Here is a 23507-nt window from a genome sequence, read left to right as displayed (position 1 = left end):
TAAATGATTGCCATGAATATGTTAAATTCATAACAAGGTTCAGTAGTTGTAAGTTGAGGTATGACTATAGTAGTTCAGTAAGTTGAGGTAATGACTATTTTCTGTCAATATATCGCCAATATATATGAACTTATGTCAAGAGGAATCTGCCTCCTTTTAATTATCATTAAAATAGAAACAACCTGGTACCAACGTTTCATAGAGTCAATAGATAGATCTAAGAGGGGGCAGAGCTCATTCGTAACATTGAAGAAAATAAACTTATTAAGAGATGTCTTTTTATTAAATTCAGGGATACCTCGCTTCAATTTTAATTATTGTGATGTGTTTGAATATGTTTTTTAATGGTTACTGTGTAATTGAAAATCTGTTGAAATGATATATACTTAATTTTTGTAATTTTTTATGTACTTTTACCTCTTGTATGAGCATTTATTGCAATTACACACTAATCGACACCAATAATCTAAACAAAAATTTATACTTCAGCCTTGGAGTTAATTCGCACCTTGTGATTCTTCTACAAACTTTTTGGGTGTTGCCTTAGATGCAAAACTTACATGGGAAAAACATGTTTGCCAGCTCTCAAATAAATAAAAGCAAAATCACTATTGTAATTAGGTCCCTGAGATCAATAACATCAAAAGCAACCATTATGATCGCTCGTCATGGGGATTTGCTCCAAATATGTCATATGCAATACTTAATCGGGGTCATTCTGGTCATGCCTACAGAATTTTTGGAATCCAGAGGAGATTGTTGAGCTGGGTTACTGAGATTGCTGCAGAAAGCAGCACTTCAGAGAGCTTCATATACTTACCTTTCCTTGTGCTTATATATATCCAATATCTGGTGTATATTGTTAATAATATGTCCCAGTTTGCAACTTAACTCGGATATACACAATTATAATACCACACATAATAAATATATTGTACCTAATTTTCATAGACTTTCAAGGACCAGGGGTGGTCTGATTATTATTCTGTTGAAATTATAAAATGCCATTCCACTGCATACTAGAAATGTATAGCCTAAACTATTTTTATCAAAAATGAAACATTTGATTACTGGTGCTTTTTACTTTATTTATGAATACCCAAAAAGTAGTTTTAATATTATATGATGGATATTTTGAACTTTCTGTGAAATTTTTAGTCTGAATGTTTGTGATTCGTGTGTCTAAAATTAATATGATATTGGTTCGAAGCTTTTATAAGTGAAAAATCGTATATAATTTTAAATTGTATTGTATATCTATAATATATATGAATATCTAACAAATTTTAATTTTGCTATAATTAGGTTGTGAGATTGAAAAGCTTCCATATTATTAGTTATATTCACATTGACTTGTACAAACACATATTAATGTGTTACTATTTATTACACTGTATAAATAGTATGAATAAACATTTCCATTTCCAATAAATAGGTAAATTATCTACTAGGCTCTGGCTCTGGTTATTGTTCAAAAATCAATACACCAAGTTTCTACTAGATAATGATTTAGTTAAACCTTTTTTTTTTAAGACTGCACGTCTAGGTTTTATTAAATCTGGTAAGGGTAAGTTTTATATATGTCCATATAATATTTATTATCTTAACATTATTGTCTTAAAATTTTAAACTTTTGTTTAAAAAAAGTTTTGCCGACACTTTCACGTATTATTATGATGAGCTGTATTATACATTACCGAAAATTGTACAATAAAATTGATTTTTTATAGGGTACCACCATACATACAAACAAATTTGAAACTTTCTGCAATATATTTAAAATGTTGCTTTTCAAAAAGAAAGTTTGATAAATGAATAAAAGTTTTATTTGATAATAATAAAGTGGTTTAGTAAAAAGGATTTGATTAAAAAATACAATATACCACAATCTTATCTCTCCATATACCTCCTAACTATATAAGATGTTTCAAGTTTGGTAAAATTAGTTTTTAAATAACTGATTTCAATCTAATTAAACCAACTTTGAATCGACATCCCGACTTAAAAACAAAATAATCTACAAAAATTCCGTAGATTAAAAAAAAAATTAAAATAGTTTTTATACTTAAGAGTAACTATCCACCTCGCCGTAATCGGCATCCGGATGATGTTTATCCAAATGCACGCTCAACTGAATCTGCCTGATAAAACTTTTGTCGCAAAACGAACATTTGAACGGTTTTTCCACCGAGTGGGTCAACATATGGCGGTTCATTACGTCTATTCTGCCGAACTTTTTGTGGCATATCTCGCATTGGAACGGTTTGACCTGGAAAAATAATATACAGTATTCACATTGTTCAATATTGAAATAAGAGTTTCTCATCTTCAGGTTTGTTGACGAAAACAAAGAAAAACACAAAGTCACGGTCTCACAACATCTAATCACAGCCTACACGCGTTTCGCTCTAGTTAGAGCATCATCAAACTTCACAGTATATAAATAAACAATAATTTTTAGGTTATAATTGTACGAAACAAAAAATTAAAAAGTAGAACGCGACAACATAGACTCATCGAGAATCGAACCCGGTACCACAAGGTTGCTAATAATTATTGTTTATTTATGTACTGTGAAGTGTGTGGATGGCTTTTAAAGTTTTTTTAGTGTTTTTATGTAAGTTTTTAGTTTTGTCCAAGTAATATTTTTGAATTTAGGTCTGATGATGCTTTAACTAGAGCGACACTCGTATAGCCTGTGATTATATGTTGTGAGACCGTGATTTTGTGTTTTTCTTTGTTTTTGTCAATTTTGTATGTTGGTCTCTTGGAGAATAATGGATGAGATTTTTGTATTTAGGTTTGTTGTTAGACGATTATATGGCTACAACAAATTAATTCTTTTAATTCATTACCATTATTAAACAAGAATTATTTATTTGTAGAATTCCCGATATTCTAGCTTTGCCTTTCCAATTAAGTGTCGTTAAAACTGAATGTAGTACTAGGGTGTGAACTAATACTAGGACGTAGTAAGCGTTTGTTTATGTTTTCATTTTCTGTATATGGCTCCAGTGTTGAATACAATGATTAAAAATGAATGTAAGTACATAGTTTTTTTTCGGTAAAAATAAATAAATACAGTTTATGTATATGTAATAATGATGTTGGAAAAGTCAGATACGCCGAATTAATAAGGAAACACTGACTCTTTGGTCCTCAGTATCATTAGTGATATTTAGCGCACTAGTCAACACAATGTTTTAATTTTTCCAGTGAAGCTCATTTGCAGAACTGCAAGATCTTGTAATATAAATCTTGATGAATCTGACATTAAAGAAGATGTACCTTTAACTAATTATTTGCCTAGAAATAAAAAAAAAATAGAAAATAAGTAATTTTGAAAAAAGATTGTAAATTGGGAACCATCAATTCCTGTTCGAATGTTACCAGAAGAGATTCCACAACGAAATCCACAACGAGTCTATAGCGAAAAATAGGTAAAAATAAATGGAGAATCCCTAGACATAAGTAATTTTTTTTATATAGCTTGTACACTATCGGACAAAAGTAGAGAAACTTTTAAAAATTAGGTTTTATTTGGATATACCGAGAGTAATGCAAAAAATCAAAAATATTTTTAAAAAGTTTATTTCCGCAAAGGAATAAATTATATAACGAAAACCAGTGATTTTTATTTAAATAAACAAAATACTCTAGGGACAAAAGTAGAGAAATCTAATTTTTTTGCTAAATATTTCAACATAATACTTATTTCCATACTAATAAAATTAATAGTGGTTAGAGAATCCCTTATTTGTAATAACCTCGCGACATCGGTTTAGCATAGATTCCAAAAAAATAGTTTCTTCTCCAACAGAATTCCAGGATTCTTGCAAAACTTTTATTAGATCCTTTTTATTGCTGATTTGATGTTGTCTTAAACGTCGGTCTAGTTCCTCCCAGAGGTTTTCAATGAGGTTAAGATCGGGACTTTGTGCAGGAAAGTAATATTATTAGTTATATAACCCGAATCTTTTCTGATGAAAAGCATTCTTGAAGTACCTTTGATTTATGTGTAGGGTCGTTATCCTGCTGATATATCCAGGTCAATGGTAAATTATCCTCAGCAAATGATTACATTTTTTAGAATATCTAATCTAAATACACAAATCGATTCATGCAGGATCCACCACCATGCTTTGCAGTAGGCTTTGTGTACATTGGGTCCAATCTTTCGCGTTCTGAGCGATGTGCCCACGATATTTCATCAGACCCAAATAAATTAAATTTACTTGCATCAGTAAAAATAACTTTTTTCCAGTAGTTGGTTGTCATGCAAATATTTTATCACAAAGTTGAGTTGGACCTTCTGGTTCTTCGTGCTGATTAGCGTTTTTTTTAGCAAGTCTTCTACTAATTAATCCTACTTCCCTTAGACTTTTTTGTACGGTCTTAGAACTAACATTAACACCATGCAATTCACTTAAAATTTTGTTTGTCGATTTGTGGGGATCAGAATGGGAATTTTTTAATGATCATTTCAATTTTATTGGTTGTTTTTCTCGGGCAGCCATTTTTTTATTACTCTTTAATGAATTGCGTGTTTTAAAATTAGAAATTGTCTTGCTTATAACCGATTTATGCAAACTAATCATATTACTTATGTCCACTTGTCGCACACCACAATCAACTATTTTTATACGAAGATCTTCCGACAAATATCTTCCGCGAGGCACATTCACTAAAAAACTATTAGCAGATCTCGCGTAAAGTAAAATAAATATTAAATTTGGTTAATTCTTATGTGAGTTATGTGTCTTATGTCTATTTATGTCCAACCTAATATATTTGGATTCATACTATAAATTACCAACTGATAAAAGGAATGTGGAAAGTGATGGATAAAAACGCCGTTATTAAGAGCTAAAATATTTTTAAATGAAATAATGATGTTGTCAAAGTCAGACACGCCGAATTAATAAGTAAATACTGACTCTTTGGTCCTCAGTATCATTAGCGTACTAGTCAACACAATGTTTTAATTTTTCCAGTGAAGCTCATTTGCAGAACTGCAAGATCTTGTAATATAAATCTTGATGAATCTGACGTTGAAGAAGATGTACCTACTACCTTTAACTAATTATTTGCCTAGAAATAAAAAAAATATTAAATAAGTAATTTTGAAGAAAGATTGTAAATTGGGAATTATCAATTCCTGTGCGAATGTTACCAGAAGACATTCCACGAGTCCATAGCGAAAAATAGGTAAAAATAAATGGAATTCCTAGACAAGTCAATTTTTTTTCATAGCTTGTACACTACCGGACGAAAGTAGAGAAACTTTTAAAAATCAGGTTTTATTTGGATATACCGAGAGTAATGCAAAAAATCAAAAATATTTGAAAAAAGTTTATTTCCGCAAACGAATAAACTATATAACGAAAACCAGTGATCTTTATTTAAATAAACAAAATACTCTCGCATAATCAAGGAGCCAGAAAGACCTACTGGCCTTTTAATCAACGCAGCTGCGCAGGAACTACTTTATTTGAGAGGAGTTGAAGGTTCGCCGGACCAAGTCGACTGGACGGCGTGACATTTTGGTTAATAAACGCTCGTGAAATTTGGGTATCGAACATTTGCTTCAGTGATGAATGTACCTTTTTCCTAAACGGCCATGTCAATAAACAGAAATGTCGATATTGGATTGACGACAATCCCCACATTTTTAGAGAGGGCCACAAAAAATTAATGTTTGGGCCGGTATTCTCGGAAATGCTATTATAGAACCGTTGTTTATTGAAGAAAACTTATCTGGAGAGCTCTATTTTTCACATACTTGAAAATATAATTGATTCTTTAATAACAATTAAGCTGGAAAATCAAGTTGGTGGTAACAGTTTGCAAGAAAACGAACTACACTTTCAGCCAGATGGGGCTCCGCCGCATTATTTTCGGCCAGTGCTTGAATAACAGATTCCCTAACCAATGGATTGGTAGAAGAGGACCAGACTTTTACATTTTTGTTTATTTGGGGGCATATAAAAATAGTTGTTTACAAAACTCGAGCACAAAGCCCGATAATATCGACGATTTAAAAAGCAGAATTACAGAGGCCTCCTCCAGACGTTGTATTTCAAAATGTTCGGGAAGAATTTGAGAAAAGATTGGAGAACAGTGAACACCTCATAAATTAAACTTGTTAAGAAAATAAATTTTAAGCGTGCTTTTGTAAAGACCACCAAACAACTTATTGAGCCATAAATGTAACGGATTATGCAAAAGTTTAATAAAAATAATATTAACCTAAAAAGACATGTTTGGATAAATAATCTTAGCTTCAACGTAATTAAAACACTTAAACACAGGAATAATGTCTATTAATAAGCAAAATTTACAATGTTTAAATAACCCCAACTTGGCAACGCAGCAGTCAAGTTTAACAAATAAAGTACCAAAATGTAGAGAATAAAAAGTTCTTTCAAATGAGATATCACGCAACCCCTATTGCCATTTAAGATTTTCGAGAGGGTGGTTCTGGCAGGTTGAAAGAGGCAAAGTGATTGCTACATAAAAGTTGTTCCTCCTCAATAATAAAATTGACGCGTCCTAGCGATTTTATAAAAACGTAACCCGTTTCGAGATAATATGGGTGGGAACTTTTCAAATTGACACCCTGTATGTTCTCTATTTCTGGTAAAATGATCATGTACATTTTTGTGTGTAGAGTAATCACTAAATGTTGTTTAATATGTACCAAACTGTGTAATACATAAATACCAGGTACATTTAAAATGATTTATGTACATGTTTTTACAGTCTTCTCTGTCGACCATGACCATGAAATGCAATGACTTACAGTTTTTTAGTATACTTTTGTATACTACTGAAGATGTATACATCTTAAGAATAACAAAAAAGAAATAACGTATAATAAATAAGAAATATTTTGTAAAAGTATTTTTTTAAATTAACTGGCTTACATCGAAATTTTCTGGTCTTTAAATAACTGGTGTACTTATTTCATTTAAAAAAAATAAAAAAATAAAACATTGGCCCGTTTATTTTTTTTTCTCTAAAACGGTTTATTTTATCGATAATGAATAAGAGTACCTTCTTTTAGCCTAGTGTTCAAGGTATCCAAATTTATTTTTTTTAGACTTTAACATACAGGGTGCTAAAAATATACGCATTAAAGTGTACAACCTAGTCCGCCCCTGGTAAAGTAAACAAGGTAAATGTATTTTAAGGATGTCATTTTAAGAGGTCCCAATAGTGTTCATCACCTAAAATTTTTATTAAATTCTACCGGGTAGTTTAAAAGTAATTTATGAAAAACCAATTTCCAGCAGCGTCCTTTAGGAGGCTGTATCTTCGTAAAGAAGGCCTGTAGGAATTTTTTTTATAGAAACGTTCGGTATTATTTTTCGATGTTCTACCTGAACCGAGAGATTTCCCACATTAACCGGGACACCCTGTATATCGTTTCCTCATTTCTATAATCTTCCTAAATCTTTTTCTTTTTATCGTTTTCTCATTTTTATAATGCAATTAATATATTTTGTTGTTTTCCTTGTTTGATAGCATACATACAAATCCTCAATATACTCAACATAAGCCCATATTTCTGAATCAATTAAAATTCTTTCTAATGACATTGATCACAACATATTCATTTAAAATTAAAATTTTATTAAAGTGACTTACCTGCATATGAATTAAAAGATGTTTAGTCAAGTTATGAGACTGTTGAAACCGTTTGTGACAAATATGACACTCGGACGGTTTTTCTCCGGTATGTACTCTGGTGTGTCGCTCGATTTCGGACAATTTAGCGAATTCTTTCTTGCAAATATCACAGCGATATCTAAAAGAAATTTAGCGATTATTGGTTATAATAAATAATAAGTCCAGATACAGTGACATACTTTTTAACAACTTCAGGTTTTTGAAGTACGTGAATTTGTGAGTGTTCAGTCAACTCCTCAGTAGATTGAAAACCCTTTTTACACTTTTGGCACTCATAAGGATCTTTACCTTTAAAAGAAGTTTTAAGAAATTACGTTTAATGCAAATAATTTATTAGTTTTACCTTGGTGAGTGCCTCGGATATGAGCAGTTAAATCTGTAATGCTTGCAAATTTCGTATTGCACTCACGACAATCGTACGGCGTTGTGGCATTTTCGTGCTTGTCTTTCTAAAAGATAATAAAAATGAACTAAGACTCCTTAAGCTATAACAACATCCCTTACCCGATGTGTAGTAAGTTTATAATAGTTGGTAAACGTCATCAAGCATATCTTGCATTTATATAGAACCTTTCGTTGGGAGTTCGTATTGCTATCCTCACTATCTTTATCACTTTTTTCTGTAAAATATTAAATTTAACACTTATGACATCTACCACATAACAAACATACTATCTAATGGAGGCGGACAACCACTGTCTGCATTGTCTCCAGGGCATGCTCTCATGGCCCTGTGTTTTCTTAGACCATAGTAAGTATCAAAGGAAGCGTTGCATAATGCGCACACGACTTTTTTTTCCACCCGTTTTGTTGCAAATTCTTGTTTATACTTCACATACTCTGGAGGCATCCATTCTCTAGGACCGTCTTCATCATCTGACTGATAAGCTACAAATGATTAAAATATGTTTGAATAGGTCGGGATTTAAATTAAGTGTTTATTTATTTATTTATTTATGATTCTCTTTACAAACACTGAGCAGACAGTAATTACATGTAAAGGCAGCAACAAAAATTAGATTAAAACCTTAAAATACTACAAAATACAACGAAAAACAAAATTAAAATAAATAAAAATGTAATAAAAAAATATATAGGATACCACTGTACCTATAAATCTATATTATACCTATATCTATTTTTAAGGGTCAGCCTTAGATCTGCAGAAGACATCTTAAATAAATCCACATGAACTTGATTAAGGAACTGGTTCATAATTGCCATCAAATTATTCATTGGAGAAACACTATCGGAAATAACACAAAATAAATTGTGTGGATTCCAAATTCTTAAATTGACTTTTGGTACATTTATTTTGATGAAGGTTATAAGATCACAGTTACGATATTTAATGTTAATTATAATAAAGAACAAATATAACACCTCTTGTTGTTTTCTCCTATCCAAAAGAGATTCAATCATAAAGGTCTTAAGCATACTTATATATGAGATCAATAAGGATATTAATTGAGGGAGTCAGAAGCCAAGGGGTCCAAGTAACAAATAAAGAGTTTTGAGAAGGTTTGATTTAAAGTTTTAGGTCATTAAAAAATATTCGGTGATATTTTATTTTATTTTATTTTTATATTAAAGTCACCACACTGTATGTATTTTACCATCTTAATGTAAAAATTAATTAATTGTTACCATTAGATTGAATAAATAACTATGTTTTTAAATAGTACTAGATTGAAATTATTATTATTAAGGCAGATTTCACAAAATAAATCAAATTTTATATACATGAACTGATTTTTGATGTAGCTCAAAAATATAGAAAATTAATTACTGACATACCATCTTGTTCAGAATCAGATACAGTAGAAGAAGGCTCTGCGACAAATTCTTGTTCTTCTTCTTCTCCAGGAATTTCTTCTTCATCCAATTCCACCTGGAAAGAGAAAAACCAACATAAAAAAGATAATAATAATAATAGGTTTATTTATATCATTAAATATAAATAATATCAAATATTACAATAAACAAAAATAGTAATGAAATAAACAGCTACATCAGCTTGCCGAAGGAGCTGCTAGAGCTATAAAAAATATAATTAAGAAAATATACATTTATTATTAAAGACTAGGATAAAAAATATACAGGGTGTTCCACTTATTCCAATAAGTCCAATATTGACATTGAATTAACATTTCTAGTATCAAGATAAAATTAAATTATGTAATGATTTTTATTTTTTTTTATAAAAAAAATTATTGCAGTCAAACTGCGCATGACAAAGCAGCCATATTTAGCTAGCCATATTATACTAGGTAGCCTAAGGCGGTCTTAAAAATAAAACAAAAAGAATGGCATTCCATTTTAAAAAAATGCTGCTTATATCGCCCTACTTTTTTGAAGCACCCTGTATACTTCAAAATATTTTCCAGATATGCGCTATCAGGTCCCAACATTTTTTTAAGAGGTTAGAAATTTTTAACCTTATTTTTTTAGGCTTTATGGAAGACCGAGGCACTGTTTCAGGACCCTGTATAAATATAGTATTTCATAGTCTTGAATATAATAAGATAACATATGAACAGGATGATGACATTGTTCATGCATTTGCTGAATTTTTTAAAAGTGTATACATTGAGACAGCTCAATTTTTAGCAATAGCTTTAAGTATAACCTTAAACATGTTTTCATAACCCTTATTACAGAAACAAAAATTCTTATCTTAAAATCTAAAGTGTTGCCAGATAATAGTTTGCTAGCCTACTTTCATTTACTTAGTCAAGCCACATTTAGTTGTTTTTAACACTTCATTAAAATATGACATTTTTCCTCAAAAATTAAAAGTTGGTTGTATTATTCCTTTACATAAGAAGAGATAGATAATTATCATCCTGTCACTATTTTAAATACATTAAGTAAGATATTTTAACGTATCATTTATAGTAGAATAAACAGTCATAGTAGTAATGCAATAATCAATGCACAATATAGGTTTGTAAATAAAAAATCTGCAATTTCCAATATTTTTGAATTTCCTGAAAACGTTTTTTTCTAATAATAATCAAGTTGACGATATATATATAGACATGTCTAAAGCCTTTGATGAGGTTAGCCATAGAATTTTGGTACTAAAATTTAAGATGTTTAACTGTAATGAAAAAGTATGTAGCTTCTTAGAGTCATATTTAAATGATCAATGTTAAAGTTTTTCAACAAGGTTTATTGCTACTTCTGGCATACCTTAAGGGTCTCTATTGGGCCCACTGTTGTTCATTCCATTTATTAATAAAATATATAGATTTATGAAAAAAGTCCATTCTTCTGGCAAAAAATCTAAAAATATATGCACCAGTCAAAAATGATCATGACTGTAAAGTTTTATCACATAATTTAAATTCATTTACAGACTTTTGCAGAATACATAGTTTACAAATAAATGTGATATACACATTTCGATTGAATACATGATCTACAAATACGTACAATAAGTGTAAGCACATAAGCTATTTTAAATCAAAACAGGTTATTAAATGTCAATATAACATTAATGGCACAGAAATGAAGACAGTTGAGGAGATATCTGACTTGGGCATTACATTTATTTTGTTTCAAATATTATAGGTTTTAGGTACCAAAGACTAGAAAATTCTGTAAAATACTACATAATACCTTTGTAGGTAAAATGTATATGTGTATATAGTATATGAATCTTTTTTTTTTCTTCTCTTTTTCTCATTTTTATTGTCTGGTTTTTGATTTTTGTTATGTAGTTTTGGGTAAACTTATTTAAAATGTTAAATATTGTGAACTAATTTATATAACGGCTAGTCTGCTAAGGGTAACAACATTGATATATTAGAATTTTTGAATTGTTTCTACCATAGCACATACAGATACTCTGGTATCTAGGTGCTTTATATTCTTAGAATTGTAATATTTTATATTGAAGTTGAATATATTGAACTTGAACTTGAATTTAAAATTCCAGTTTGAAGCTTAATTTTATCTTGAGATTTTTTCCACTATAAAACAACAAACATGTTGTTATTTTATGCATTTGTTGGATGTAAATTGGAAAATTGTAGAGTCCGAAAGAGGTTACATATATGAGTGCTAATGAAAAAAATTCAAAAGAAGCTTGTTAGATTTGCCTACTACAAAAAACGTGGGGTGTATGACTGGTTTGTTAATTTATGACCAATGTCAATCAAACAATAGGATACTTTTTATTTTTGATATACTGCATCACAATATTAGCTCTTCACAGCTTTTAGAGCGAATAACAATAAATGTACCGTATATGAGATTGAGAAGAAGGGATATTTTTTTAGATGTCAAGATGCCAATACTCCTTTACAGTTAGGTTTAAAAAAATGTATATTTTGCATAAAAAAGAAATCAACTTGTTTGGCTCATCAATTATATACTGGAAACTTGGCAGTAGATAAATTTTGTGGTATTACTTTTACTTGGATACATATTATATAGGGTTGACTTTAATTTTAAGAGATGATCCCTTGTAATTTTTTAAGTACAAAAGTTCATATAAACTTATGTCCGGAGACACTTCGTTTTCGAGATACAGAGTGTTAAACTTGTTTTTTTTTAATTAATTTCTAAAAAATGTGTTTACTGAGTTTGTTGAAATCCTCAAATTTAGTCCAACATTTTTTTGTAAATGTATTAATTAAAAAAAAAAACAACTAAAAATGCCAGTTTTGTTGTTCAATTCTTTTAAGTGTCTTGTTCTTTGTTTTCATATCATTTGATTCATATCCCTGCATGTTTTTGAACTCCATGAAAAAACTAAAACGCTTCAAAATTACCTTAAAAATAACCATTTAAAAACTGAAAAAAAACTTCAATAAACTAATTAATAAGATGGTAGGGTGTTAAAATTTTAAATAATAATTGCAATGATGTCGCAAATGGTTAGATGCTTAAAATGTGTGTACACCACCATTTTTTCTGAGTTTGATATTTGTATCAAAACTAAGCAATTAAAAATGAAAAAATACTTTTCAGATATTAATAAAAAATCAATAAAAAAAAAAAAACATCCTGTATCTCAAAAATGAAGCTTCTCTAGATATATGTTTATATGAAGTTTTTTACTTAAAAAATTACAAGGAATCACCACTTAAAATTAAAGTCATCACTTTCTTTGCACCTTATATATTCTGAGAATATATCAGATTAAGTTAGATTTAGTCTCAAACATGTTTAACCAGCTTTAAGGTGTTTGTGAGAGTATAAAATAAACATACAATAAACTATATTTTATAAAAAAGTACTGGGTACTAGATACTGTGAGATACTGAGTAGCCCAAGATAAAGAGAACCAGCTATGACTTTTCCCTTATCCTGGACCATCCAATATACTAAGCTTGATATACCTTTCTCCTTTTTCCGATTGGTGTACTAGGAGAATAATGTCCAACAGTTTCTTCCACCATAACATCATCATTGCCATATCTTTTAGGCAATTTCCTGGTTCGCTTACTTTTAACCTCAATAGTATCTGGGGCATCAGTCTGTTCCAATGAAAACACTGAGTTGTCTCTTACTGTTGCCAGCACTGTTACATCTAAGCTAGGGTGTTTTATGAAGAAATTTAGCACTTTGGCTGTTTCTTTGGAACTCACTTTCTGAGGTGTTTTAAGAGACGAATGATCATCACTTGATGTCACAGGTTTCTTAAAAGTTTTTGGTGAATCAACCAGTTGGGGCTTGCCGATTGTTTCTGTTGAAAGCTCTGTTTGCTTTTTGCCATAGCTTCTTTTAGGTCTACTATGCATAGTAAATTCTGGTACTGTTTCCACATCATCATTTAAATGTGGTGCTACAAGTGTATTAGGGTTTAAAATGTTGTTTGGAAGCCTAATAACATTTTCGAGGGGTGTTGAGATTTCTTCAAACTGATCATCTTCACATTCAGTTTTTACAAGAGATGGGTCAACTTTTATTGCTTTCTTTCGGGATCGGGTTAAGATAATGTCCCCTGAAGTTAAAGTTACTCTGTTTGATGAAAAGTAGTCCTGTGGCACAGCCGGTTTATTTGGCTTGTCATAAATAAAAATTTCCTTTATTATGGAAGGTTTATCCTCAGAGTCTGACATGTTTTAATAAAGTTAATGTATAATAAGTAGTCATATAATTAATAATGTATTTGGAGTGGCACCAGGACGCCGTTTGTTTAGGTCTCTTTTTTTTGCCGCATGCACCTCACATCTTGTAACTTGGAACACTTAGATTTAAAATATTTCAATTATACATGAAATAAATAAAATAACTGTTTGTAAATAAAGAACTTTCACCAAATATTAGAAAATAAAGATTTTTTTAGTGCACTTCCCACCATTTTATCGGGTGGAAACGTCAAACGTGAAAATGACAACTGACAAGAAGCGATTAATCAAAATGGCGTAGGAGCAGGGTAGTGAACAGTGTTGCCAATTTAAATGAGGTCTTCAGGTATAATACAGCCAAGAAGAATTGCATGAGTATATTCTGCCAGAATATGGGGTGGAAAAGATTTAGAACATTGTATCGAATTTTGGCATTTCTCTTTAGTCCATATTCCATGGTATATATTTTATATTTTTTTGGTAAATATCGATAGTACGTACACATACCTATTAAAGAAGGTATAAGCGGCTAAGCTTACGTATATTCCTGCATTGCCAAGTCACAAGAGCTTTAGGTTAGATATTATATTAACGCTACATTTATTTCACTTTACCGTCGACTTTTAAAATGAAAAAATTAGCAGCGAAGTTTTCTTCAGTAGAAACTATTGAATTTAAACATAAATAGATATGATACCTTTTGTATTGGTAACTCTGAACTCGACGTGGCATCACTGCACTCTGTTGATTTCTAGTGATGCCAACAGAAGGATAATTTCAAATCATCTGTATAAATTTCATCATTTTACTGTATTTTTATCTTTTAATTGATTGTATTTCGTGCTGGTGCTCGGGAAAATTACGATGAAAATTTAAATTAAACCGTAATATTTATAACAAAAATAATATGGCGACTAGTTCCGATCTCTTAGACAATTAGCGTATTAGGTATTCGCGTATATTAGAGAATATCTTATATCAAGCATTCAGAACTGAACAGGGTTGCCAATTTGTGATAATTTCCTGAAATTGTAAGGAATTTACTGATCATGAGAAATCTGTGACGTGTGATCTGAAAAGTTTATTGAAATTCAGGGAATCACATGAAAAATCACTCGAAAAAATAAAAAAATCATTCAAATTGAAATTGACGACAAATTGACAAATTCAAAATGACGAAAAGACGTAGGAAGTGACTTCAAAAAACCTGAAAAATTATTTCAATTTCCGAGAAGAGATAAGAAATCGAGTTTGATAGTTGAAATAAAATTAATTTTGTTTCTAATGCCTGGAAAATGATTCCAAAAACCTGAAAAATCAAGTTTTTTTTTTCAAAATATCTATTGGATAAAAATCTTGATGAGGCAATACAAGTTCCCCTCAAATTTGTCGGGTCTTGATCCTTGCTTGACAGAATTGCTTCTTACTGAAAGAGTATTATTTCAGGTACAAAAAAAAACGTGCTTAAGTATAAAATTATTGGAAAAGAAATACTCTTTCTTTAGCTGAAGCCTTTTTAAGAATATTCCAATTACTTCGTAAGGTATTTCCAATGATAAAAATTTACCGAAAAAATTTTCAAAATAAACTGCTCCAACTGCGGACTGCCCTAATAAAATTGGGAAAGTCCTTATCCCAGAAGCACGTTTTTTCCTCAAATTCATCCTCAGGGACTTCACTATAATAGTGTGAATAAATTATAAGAATATTGTTCGCAGCTGCCCCAATAATGTCCGCCAATGAATAAAGTCTAATAAAACTGTGTGAAATATGTAATTTTTACATTTCTGACCTATTCAAAGAATACGAATACAAAATGTTGCATAAAAACCTCTCCGGGAACATTTTCTCAAGGTTGAGAAAATTCAAACATATATTCCTTGTATATTTATTAAGCTTACATAATTAATACCTATAGTCAAAATTTTTGTGGATTTCTAAATCCTCAAGCCAAAAAAATGGTACTTAATGTTATTAATTACTTCGAGAACGAAAAAGAAAATAAAGGGTTGCCTAAGAATGTACAAGAAGAAGTAGCTAAAGCGCTTGGAATTAGTTTAAGAATGGTGCAAAAGGTTGTATATGAAAAGTAGAACAATCTTATTCCCAAGAACAAAAAAAAGTGTAAAATGAAGAAGCCGAACGCTGAAGATTTAAGTGAATGTGTAAAAATGGAAGTAAGGGATAGAATTTATGAACTATATAGGCTAAAAACAAAAATAACGCTGCCATTTCTGAGGGATGTTTTAAAGCAACGCGGCACTTTGGAAATTGGACTTTCTGCTTTATCAAAATTAATTATAAGCATAGGTTTTTGCTATAAAAAAAACTGCAATAGAAGATATTTGTGTGAACTACCAAATATTGTGAGCCAACGAATAGGATTTTTAAGACAATATAAACAAAATGAAAAATCAAAGTTAAGGAAAGTGGTATTCTTAGATGAAACTTAGATATTTTCAAACGGGAGTGGAATAAAATCTTGGCAAGATGAATCTGTGAAAAGCGTGAAAAGAAAAAAAGGATTTGGTCAGGGAAAACGATTTATTATTTTACATGCCGGGTCTTCAACGGGATTCGTTCCAGGCGCAAGTTTAATTTTTTCTTCTAAGTTTAAAAGTATGGATTATCATGACAATATGAATTGCGAAATGTTTGAAAAATGGTTAAAGGAACAGTTAATACCAAACTTGCAAGAACCTTCCTTAATAGTATTGGACAATGCGTCGTATCATTTAAGAATTTTGCAACAACCAAATGGAAGTTGGAGAAAAAGCGAAATTTATGAATGGTTAGTAAAAGAAAATCAGAATCCCTTGCCATGTACGCTAAAATCCGAACTTCTTTTAATTGCAAAATCGCTGAAAAGACCAAAAATATATGCTGTTGACGAAATAGTACATGAATATGGCCATGAAGCTTTAAGATTGCCACCATACCATTGTCAGTTTAATGCCATTGAGCTTATATGGGCAGGGTCAAAATCTTATTATGAGAAGCATGTGGGTGCTGGGCTTAGATCTGACCAGGTTGAAGCTGTTTGGAATGAGGCATTGAATTACATCACAAAGGAGTATTGGCGGAAATCAGTGGATCACACAGAAAACATTATTAGAACCTGGTGGAAGAGAGAAAAAGTACTCGATATCCAAGTTGAACCATTGATCATTGCTCCATTTGAAGAAGATTCGGAAAATGACGAAGAGTTTTCCGACTCTGTTGTTAGTGATAGTGACAGTGATAATGATAGTTATAATTAGTTTCTTTTTTTAGTCAAATTTGTTACTTCATTTTTACACATTCACTTAAATCTTCAGTCTTCGGCTTCATCCTTTTACACTTTGTTTCCTGCTTGGAAATAAGATTGTTCCTGTTTTCATATACAACCTTTTGCACCATTCTTAAACTAATTCCAAGCGCTTTAGCTACTTCTTCTTGTACATTCTAAGCAACCCCTTATTTTCTTTTTCGTTATTAAAATAATAAGTTTTCTTTTTGCATTTCGTTTATTATTTAGGTATGATTAAAAAGTATAATTTTTTTTTTAAACAAAGCTAAGTAAATAAATTGGTGAATGCGCTGGGAGATAGATATGCCCGGCGCATTCTCCATTTTTTTAAGAGTTAAGTTTTTTTGCCTTGTAATGTGTAAATAAATAAATATTCATAAGAAAACGACATTTTAAAGAACTGTCGTAGCTCCCCTCGTATTTATCTTTTTAAAAAAAGCTAAGTAAATAAATTGGTGAATGCCCTGGGAGATAGAAATGCCCGCCGCATTCACCAGCTTTTTTTTAAGTTATTTTTAATCTTTTTTTTTTGCCCTGTAATGTGGAAAAAAAAATTGTCTTAGGAAAACGACATTTTAAAGAACTGTCGTAGCTCGCCTCGTATTTATCTTTTTAAACAAAATTAAATAAATGAATTGGTGAATGCGCTGGGAGATAGAAATGCCTACCGCATTCACCAGTTTTTTTTTAGTTATTTTTTATCTTTTTTTGACTTTTAACTGATATAAAAGAAAAGATAACACAACTTTTTTAATGTTCTGTGCATCAACGTATAGATTGGGTCGAACGACAAATAATAAATCATAAAATTAAAATATCATTTTAAAAGTGAGATTGTAACATGAACTTGCCTTTAAACAAAGAAAGTATAGTTTTCTGGTCTCTGACTGCACTGCATCACACACAATACAAATTAATTGTTTGTCATTATACCAAAATGTATAGTTTCCCAATAATTATTACAAAAAAACACAATCACACATAAATAAAGAAGCAGACAAGATCAAATAATCGTTAAAAATTAGACGCTGTGCCCTGAAATCGACAAATTAGTATGTTATGCACATACATAGGGTCATGCTAAATCGTATACTAATTTCTCAAAAATTTAGGTATAATTCAGTTCAGAGATCTATTAGAATCTTTGATGTACCGCAAATAGTCCGTGTGCCGGTGTTGCTTGTATTGTCACATGACATGCATGTTTAAATCGCAAAATTTTATGTGGAAAGAGTCATAAAGTAATATTCTAAGCGATATTTAATCATTTCATTAAATAAATAAATGTTTTAAGCATTTTTTTAAGAGTTTATTCATTTGATTCGTAAAATTTGACTACATGCGCCCACGTACTATTTTGTTAAACGCCTGACCTTAGTCACAGCCACTCAAGCGTGAAAAGTTGCACAGGTCCGGCCTTAAAATTTATTTGTATTTAAAACTTTATTATTCGGGATTTTTGGGTTTAGTTTTATTAAGATAGAAATTCAGGTTAGTTGATAGCAAGATAATATTTAATTTAAATATAAGATTTAAATACGTTAAATGAGTTTAACCAAAAATTTTAATTTCATAAGTTTAATTTTTAGCGCCATCAGTCCCTTATAACAAGTCAAGTCTCTTTGCTTTGCAATATGTCAAGTTGAAGAAGTTGAAGAAGAATAATGTATTGACTACTGACTACTGTTAACCCACTGCATAGCTTTCATCAAATAGTATTAAACAATTTTAACACTGCTTTTCCTGTTGTCAATATTAAGAAACGAAATAGAAAACCTTGGTATACTAAGGGTTTACGAGTATCTGAGTATCATCCTCACCCATGCCTGATTTTATAGACTGCATTTTCTTTTTACGATGCAATCTAAAGGTAGCCATAAGCGATTCCTTTTTCTTTTTTAGTTCGTTTACAGGTACATGCAAATTATCAGCAACACGATTCCAAGCATCATTAACCTAAAATACAAAATAAATTAAATATTTAACTTTTTTTTTATTGCTGACCAATCAAAAATTTAATTGTCTTTTTCGTTAATATTAGATTTGTTTTTTCATTTTATAGCTTAATATTTATTCACATTCAGAGATATAAAAAAATAGATAACAAAAACTAACTTACTTTGTTTTTATTTTTGTGTTGTTCATGTTTAGGATTCCATATTTTGGTTCATTATGGTATAAATCTATAAACTTTAAGACTTCTTCGCTCTTCCATGCCGCCATCGTAGCCGTCATTTCACTTTTTACGCCGTAAAATCAACGACCAACGTGTGAACGCTGTTTGGTAAATGGCCCCAAGATCCTTTGATTTGTGCACGAAAAGCCGACAACATTTGGTTCGTGGACCAACGCTGGCTGCCAATCACCAAGTAACGCCAAACGGTCCTGTACACGTTGGCCCAACTAGTTGGCCGAACGTGTACTGGACCCTTAATAAAACTGTGTGAAATATGTAATTTTTACATTTCTGACCTATTCAAAGAATACGAATACAAAATGTTGCATAAAAACCTCTCTGGGAACATTTTCTCCAGGTTGAGAAAATTCAAACATATATTCCTTGGATATTTATTAAGCTTACATAATTAATACGACTGAATGTTGGTGAAGTTGCAGCAGCGGTATTCTGTGACTTGTCCAAGGCATTTGACTGCGTGAGTCACAGAGTGCTGCTGATGAAACTGGAGCTCTATGGTTTCAGAGCAACTGCCCTTGAGTGGTTTCGTTCCTACTTATCAAATCGTGTCCAGGCTGTCAAATTTAATGGTGGTATCTCTAAGGAACTTAATATAAATGTGGATGTTCCGCAAGGATCAGTACTTGGTCCTTTACTTTTTCTCATTTATGTGAACGATCTGCCACAACTGCAGGTAACTGACAAATTTACATTGTTTGCCGATGATACCACCATCCTCTGGCACGACTCTGATGTTTCTCAAATGGAGGCGAATATACGTGCAGATTTGTTAAAAATAAAAGACTGGTGTGATGCAAATTTTTTGACATTTAATGTTTCCAAAACAAATATCTTTAATTTTAAATGTAATACAAATGATATATGTTTGAATAATGAAGCCATCACCATGCCACCGTTCAGTAAGTTTTTGGGTCTTTCCATAGAAAAGTTCCTTAAATTTGAAGACCATATTGTGAATGTATGTAGAAAAGTCTCATCAGGCTGCTACGCCCTAAGGGTTATTGCCACCAGTCTTAATTTCTCCATCGCCAGATCTGCATACTTCGCGATTATCGAGTCGCACCTTCGGTATGGAATTTGCTTTTGGGTTCATGTTCAAATTCACTTTTTAGTTCAGTGTTTGTACTCCAGAAAAGGGCCATTAGATATCTATGTGGGGCCAAGCCTCTTGACTCATGTCGCCCGCTTTTTGTAAGTCATAATATTTTAACCCTGTGTTGTATCTTTATTTTGGAAACAGTTTGCTTAGTTTTTAGAAAATATAAACAGGAACTCCACTTAGTAACTCACTATAATACGCGACAAAATTATTTGTTGAGGCTACCCATTCCTCATTTTGAACTTGTCCGTAGCTCTATCATATATGGAGGTAGAAAGCTGTTTAATAAACTTCCACTAGAAATAAGACAACTTAAGACTGAAAAAAGCCTACGTACAAGGACGAAAATATTTCTTGCTAGTAAAGCGTACTATAGTTTAAGTGAATTTTTTAATGATTAGCATTTAAGTATTTTTCAAAGTTTTATATAATTTTATTTTATTTGAAATTAGTTTCTCGTTTTTATGCATTTAATGTACAGTCTATTGGCTTTGTCTACAACTTCTATGTTTATATTGACAATAAAGCATTTTTGAGTTTGAGTTTAATACCTATTTAAATTTCTTCAATAACCCGCTTTATTTTCATACTAATTAACAATCGGCATGAAGTGGCAACACGGGTGGGAATTGTCAAAGGAAAGAACCTAACCTAAAAGTTTGTTTTGATTTTAAAGTTTATTGCCGAATTTTCTCCCAAACTTAATGTGTCTAAATGAGACAGTTTTTAAGACTCATAAGCCTAAAAAGGCAACTTTTTTCATTTAATAATGTAATTCTTTTTAGTACGCAACCCTACCTTAAACAGATCACTCGCCCTGCTTTGCGTAAACAAATCACAACTAAGAACAAAATTGATCCCTATGGATGGTTTATGTTGGTAAATGTTTATTTAATTTTATTCTAAAATTTGTTACTTATACCCGCTGTTTATTAGATTATCCCAGCAGCTTCATTTGGCTTAGGAATCTGGCAAATTCAACGTAAACAATGGAAGGAAAACTTAATAGTGATGATGCAAGAAAGAATGAAAGGGGAAGCAGTCGAATTACCTGATAGGTATCAGATATTATTTATTAAAAAAATCAAAATTAAACTTTAAATTAGTTTATCTTATCAGTCTGGAAGAGTTGAAAGGAATGGAATACCAAAAAGTGCATGTAAGGGGCACATTTTTACATGACAAGGAAGTCTTTATAGGGCCAAGGTCTTTGATCGATGATGGTTTACCTGAAAGCCACAAGTTGCCTAATAGTAGAAATGTGAATTCTAGCAGGGGTTATTTGGTGGTTACCCCATTTAAACTTGCTGACCGAGAGTAAGTTTTAAAAGTATCAATTTTCTCATTTGTGTTTGATTACATCCCTAATCCCTAACGGAGAACGATCTGTGCTATCAAAGATTCGATGAATAACTTAACTGTCAATTAAAGTGCAAATCATTAAGTTGTATTCACACCTTTTGGTTTTTTAAAACCCTTTTTTCCTTTTGCAGAAATTTAATTTAATTTATTTCAGTGCAACTATATTGGTTAATAGGGGTTGGGTATCACAGGATAAAAAACCTCCATCTTCTAGAACCGAAGGACAATTGAATGGAGTGATTGATCTGTATGGCATTGTAAGACTTGGTGAACAAAAACCCAGTTTTGCCATAAAACATAGTAAAGAGTCTAACTTTCTTTCAAGGTATAAAAAAACATTTTGTTTTAATTATTAGTGTTATTGTGCTTTTTTAGGGATTTAGAAGCAATTTGTGAAGCAACAGGAGCATCTCCAGTTTTTATCGATCAAACGTTAGATGATAATGTTGTATACCCTATAGGGGGGCAGACCAGAGTTCAGTTAAGAAATGAGCACTTGTCTTATATACTTACTTGGTTTTCTTTAGGCGGAGCTACCGCTTACATGTGGTTTAAAAGATTTGTTTTAAAGTAGAATTAATTTCATTTTTACTTGTAAATAGACATGTTTCTAGAGGTTTTACTGTTTTTCATTTAATCATAGTTTTATTGTCGTCTCACTAAAATGTGTATCAAAGATTTTGAGGTACAAAAAACATTTTTATATAAAAATGTTGGCAAAGAAATCCTTTTGCTTTGACTAAAACCCTTTTAAGAATATTTTATAAATTTAATGAAAAACTTTTCAAGAAATGTGAAAGTTTATTCAGTAAATTTATATGTTAAGTATTTTCCAATACTCTTCAACATTGCATTGACAATATGTTGATCGTTCTTCAAATAGCATTAATCATGATGTAAAATATTTGATATCTTTGAATAAAATCAACTTAATCAACTATATTAAGAAGAGCATTCTTTATGAAAAAGAAATTAAATACTGGGGAATAATTATAGATGCGAATTTAAATTTTATTGCCCATGCCGACTATATTATGAGAAGTTCTCGAAAAAAATTGCTATATGGGCAACAGAATTTTTAAAAAATGGGTTTATAGCTAAGGTTGGTAAGCATTTATCCATGCATACAAGACTAATGCTGTACAACGCAATTGCTCTACCCCATTTACAGTTCTGTTCGAAATTATTGTTTAACTTACCACAATATAAAATAAGACAATTTGAAGTAATTCAAAATAGAGCTTGGAGAATTATTCTCAAGTGTAATCGCTATATATACTCCTCTCTCATCTGTGTTAAGTCTATTGGGGATGTATTCTGTGACCCAAAGAATTATGTTTAGTGTGTATGTGTTTATTTTTAAAGTCAAACAATGTTTATTATCTGTGATAAAATAAGAATATTGGGAGATGTTCAGATAATTATAATACTAGAAACCGTACAAATTTTGTCTATGATAGAAAGAAAGAAAATGTGCTATATTACGTAAAACAAAACAAAATCTTGTGTACAAGCATCCTAAAAACTAAAAAATTCCAAATTTACTTCAAATTTCAAACAACATAACATCTAAAACATTTTACCATAAAATTTACACACATTACCAAAATTAATTATAACAAAACAGATTGAAAAAATTTAAAAAAGCATCTTTTTGATAAATTTGATTAAAAAATAAGTAAAGCTGTTAATAAAACAGAATTTAGAGGAAGTAAATTAAAATATTTAATAGGAAACAAAACTAAAACACTAAAATGATGTCAGAGCACAGGTCAAAAGGTATCA

The 23507-nt window shown here is 30.8% G+C and overlaps 2 protein-coding genes across 2 annotated transcripts; one reads left to right on the top strand and one right to left on the bottom strand.

Annotated features, from left to right (window-relative positions):
• Positions 1-1754: 1754 nt before the first annotated feature.
• LOC126739281 (zinc finger protein 724-like) lies at positions 1755-14032 on the bottom strand. The gene is made up of 8 exons (XM_050444898.1): positions 13044-14032; positions 9490-9583; positions 8365-8580; positions 8197-8312; positions 8036-8141; positions 7872-7980; positions 7651-7810; positions 1755-2269 (listed from the first exon to the last, which is right to left on the bottom strand). The coding sequence occupies exons 1-8, from the start codon at positions 13764-13766 to the stop codon at positions 2066-2068; spliced, it is 1728 nt and encodes a 575-aa protein (XP_050300855.1). The 5' UTR covers positions 13767-14032; the 3' UTR covers positions 1755-2065.
• A 6965-nt stretch (positions 14033-20997) lies between these two features.
• LOC126739285 (SURF1-like protein) lies at positions 20998-22341 on the top strand. The gene is made up of 5 exons (XM_050444906.1): positions 20998-21239; positions 21297-21418; positions 21480-21677; positions 21877-22047; positions 22098-22341. The coding sequence occupies exons 1-5, from the start codon at positions 21075-21077 to the stop codon at positions 22294-22296; spliced, it is 855 nt and encodes a 284-aa protein (XP_050300863.1). The 5' UTR covers positions 20998-21074; the 3' UTR covers positions 22297-22341.
• The last annotated feature ends 1166 nt before the right edge of the window (positions 22342-23507 follow it).

This window comes from Anthonomus grandis, chromosome 8, assembly GCF_022605725.1.
Source record: "Anthonomus grandis grandis chromosome 8, icAntGran1.3, whole genome shotgun sequence".
NCBI lineage: Eukaryota > Metazoa > Arthropoda > Insecta > Coleoptera > Curculionidae > Anthonomus > Anthonomus grandis.
This window is presented reverse-complemented; position numbering and strand designations above follow the sequence as displayed.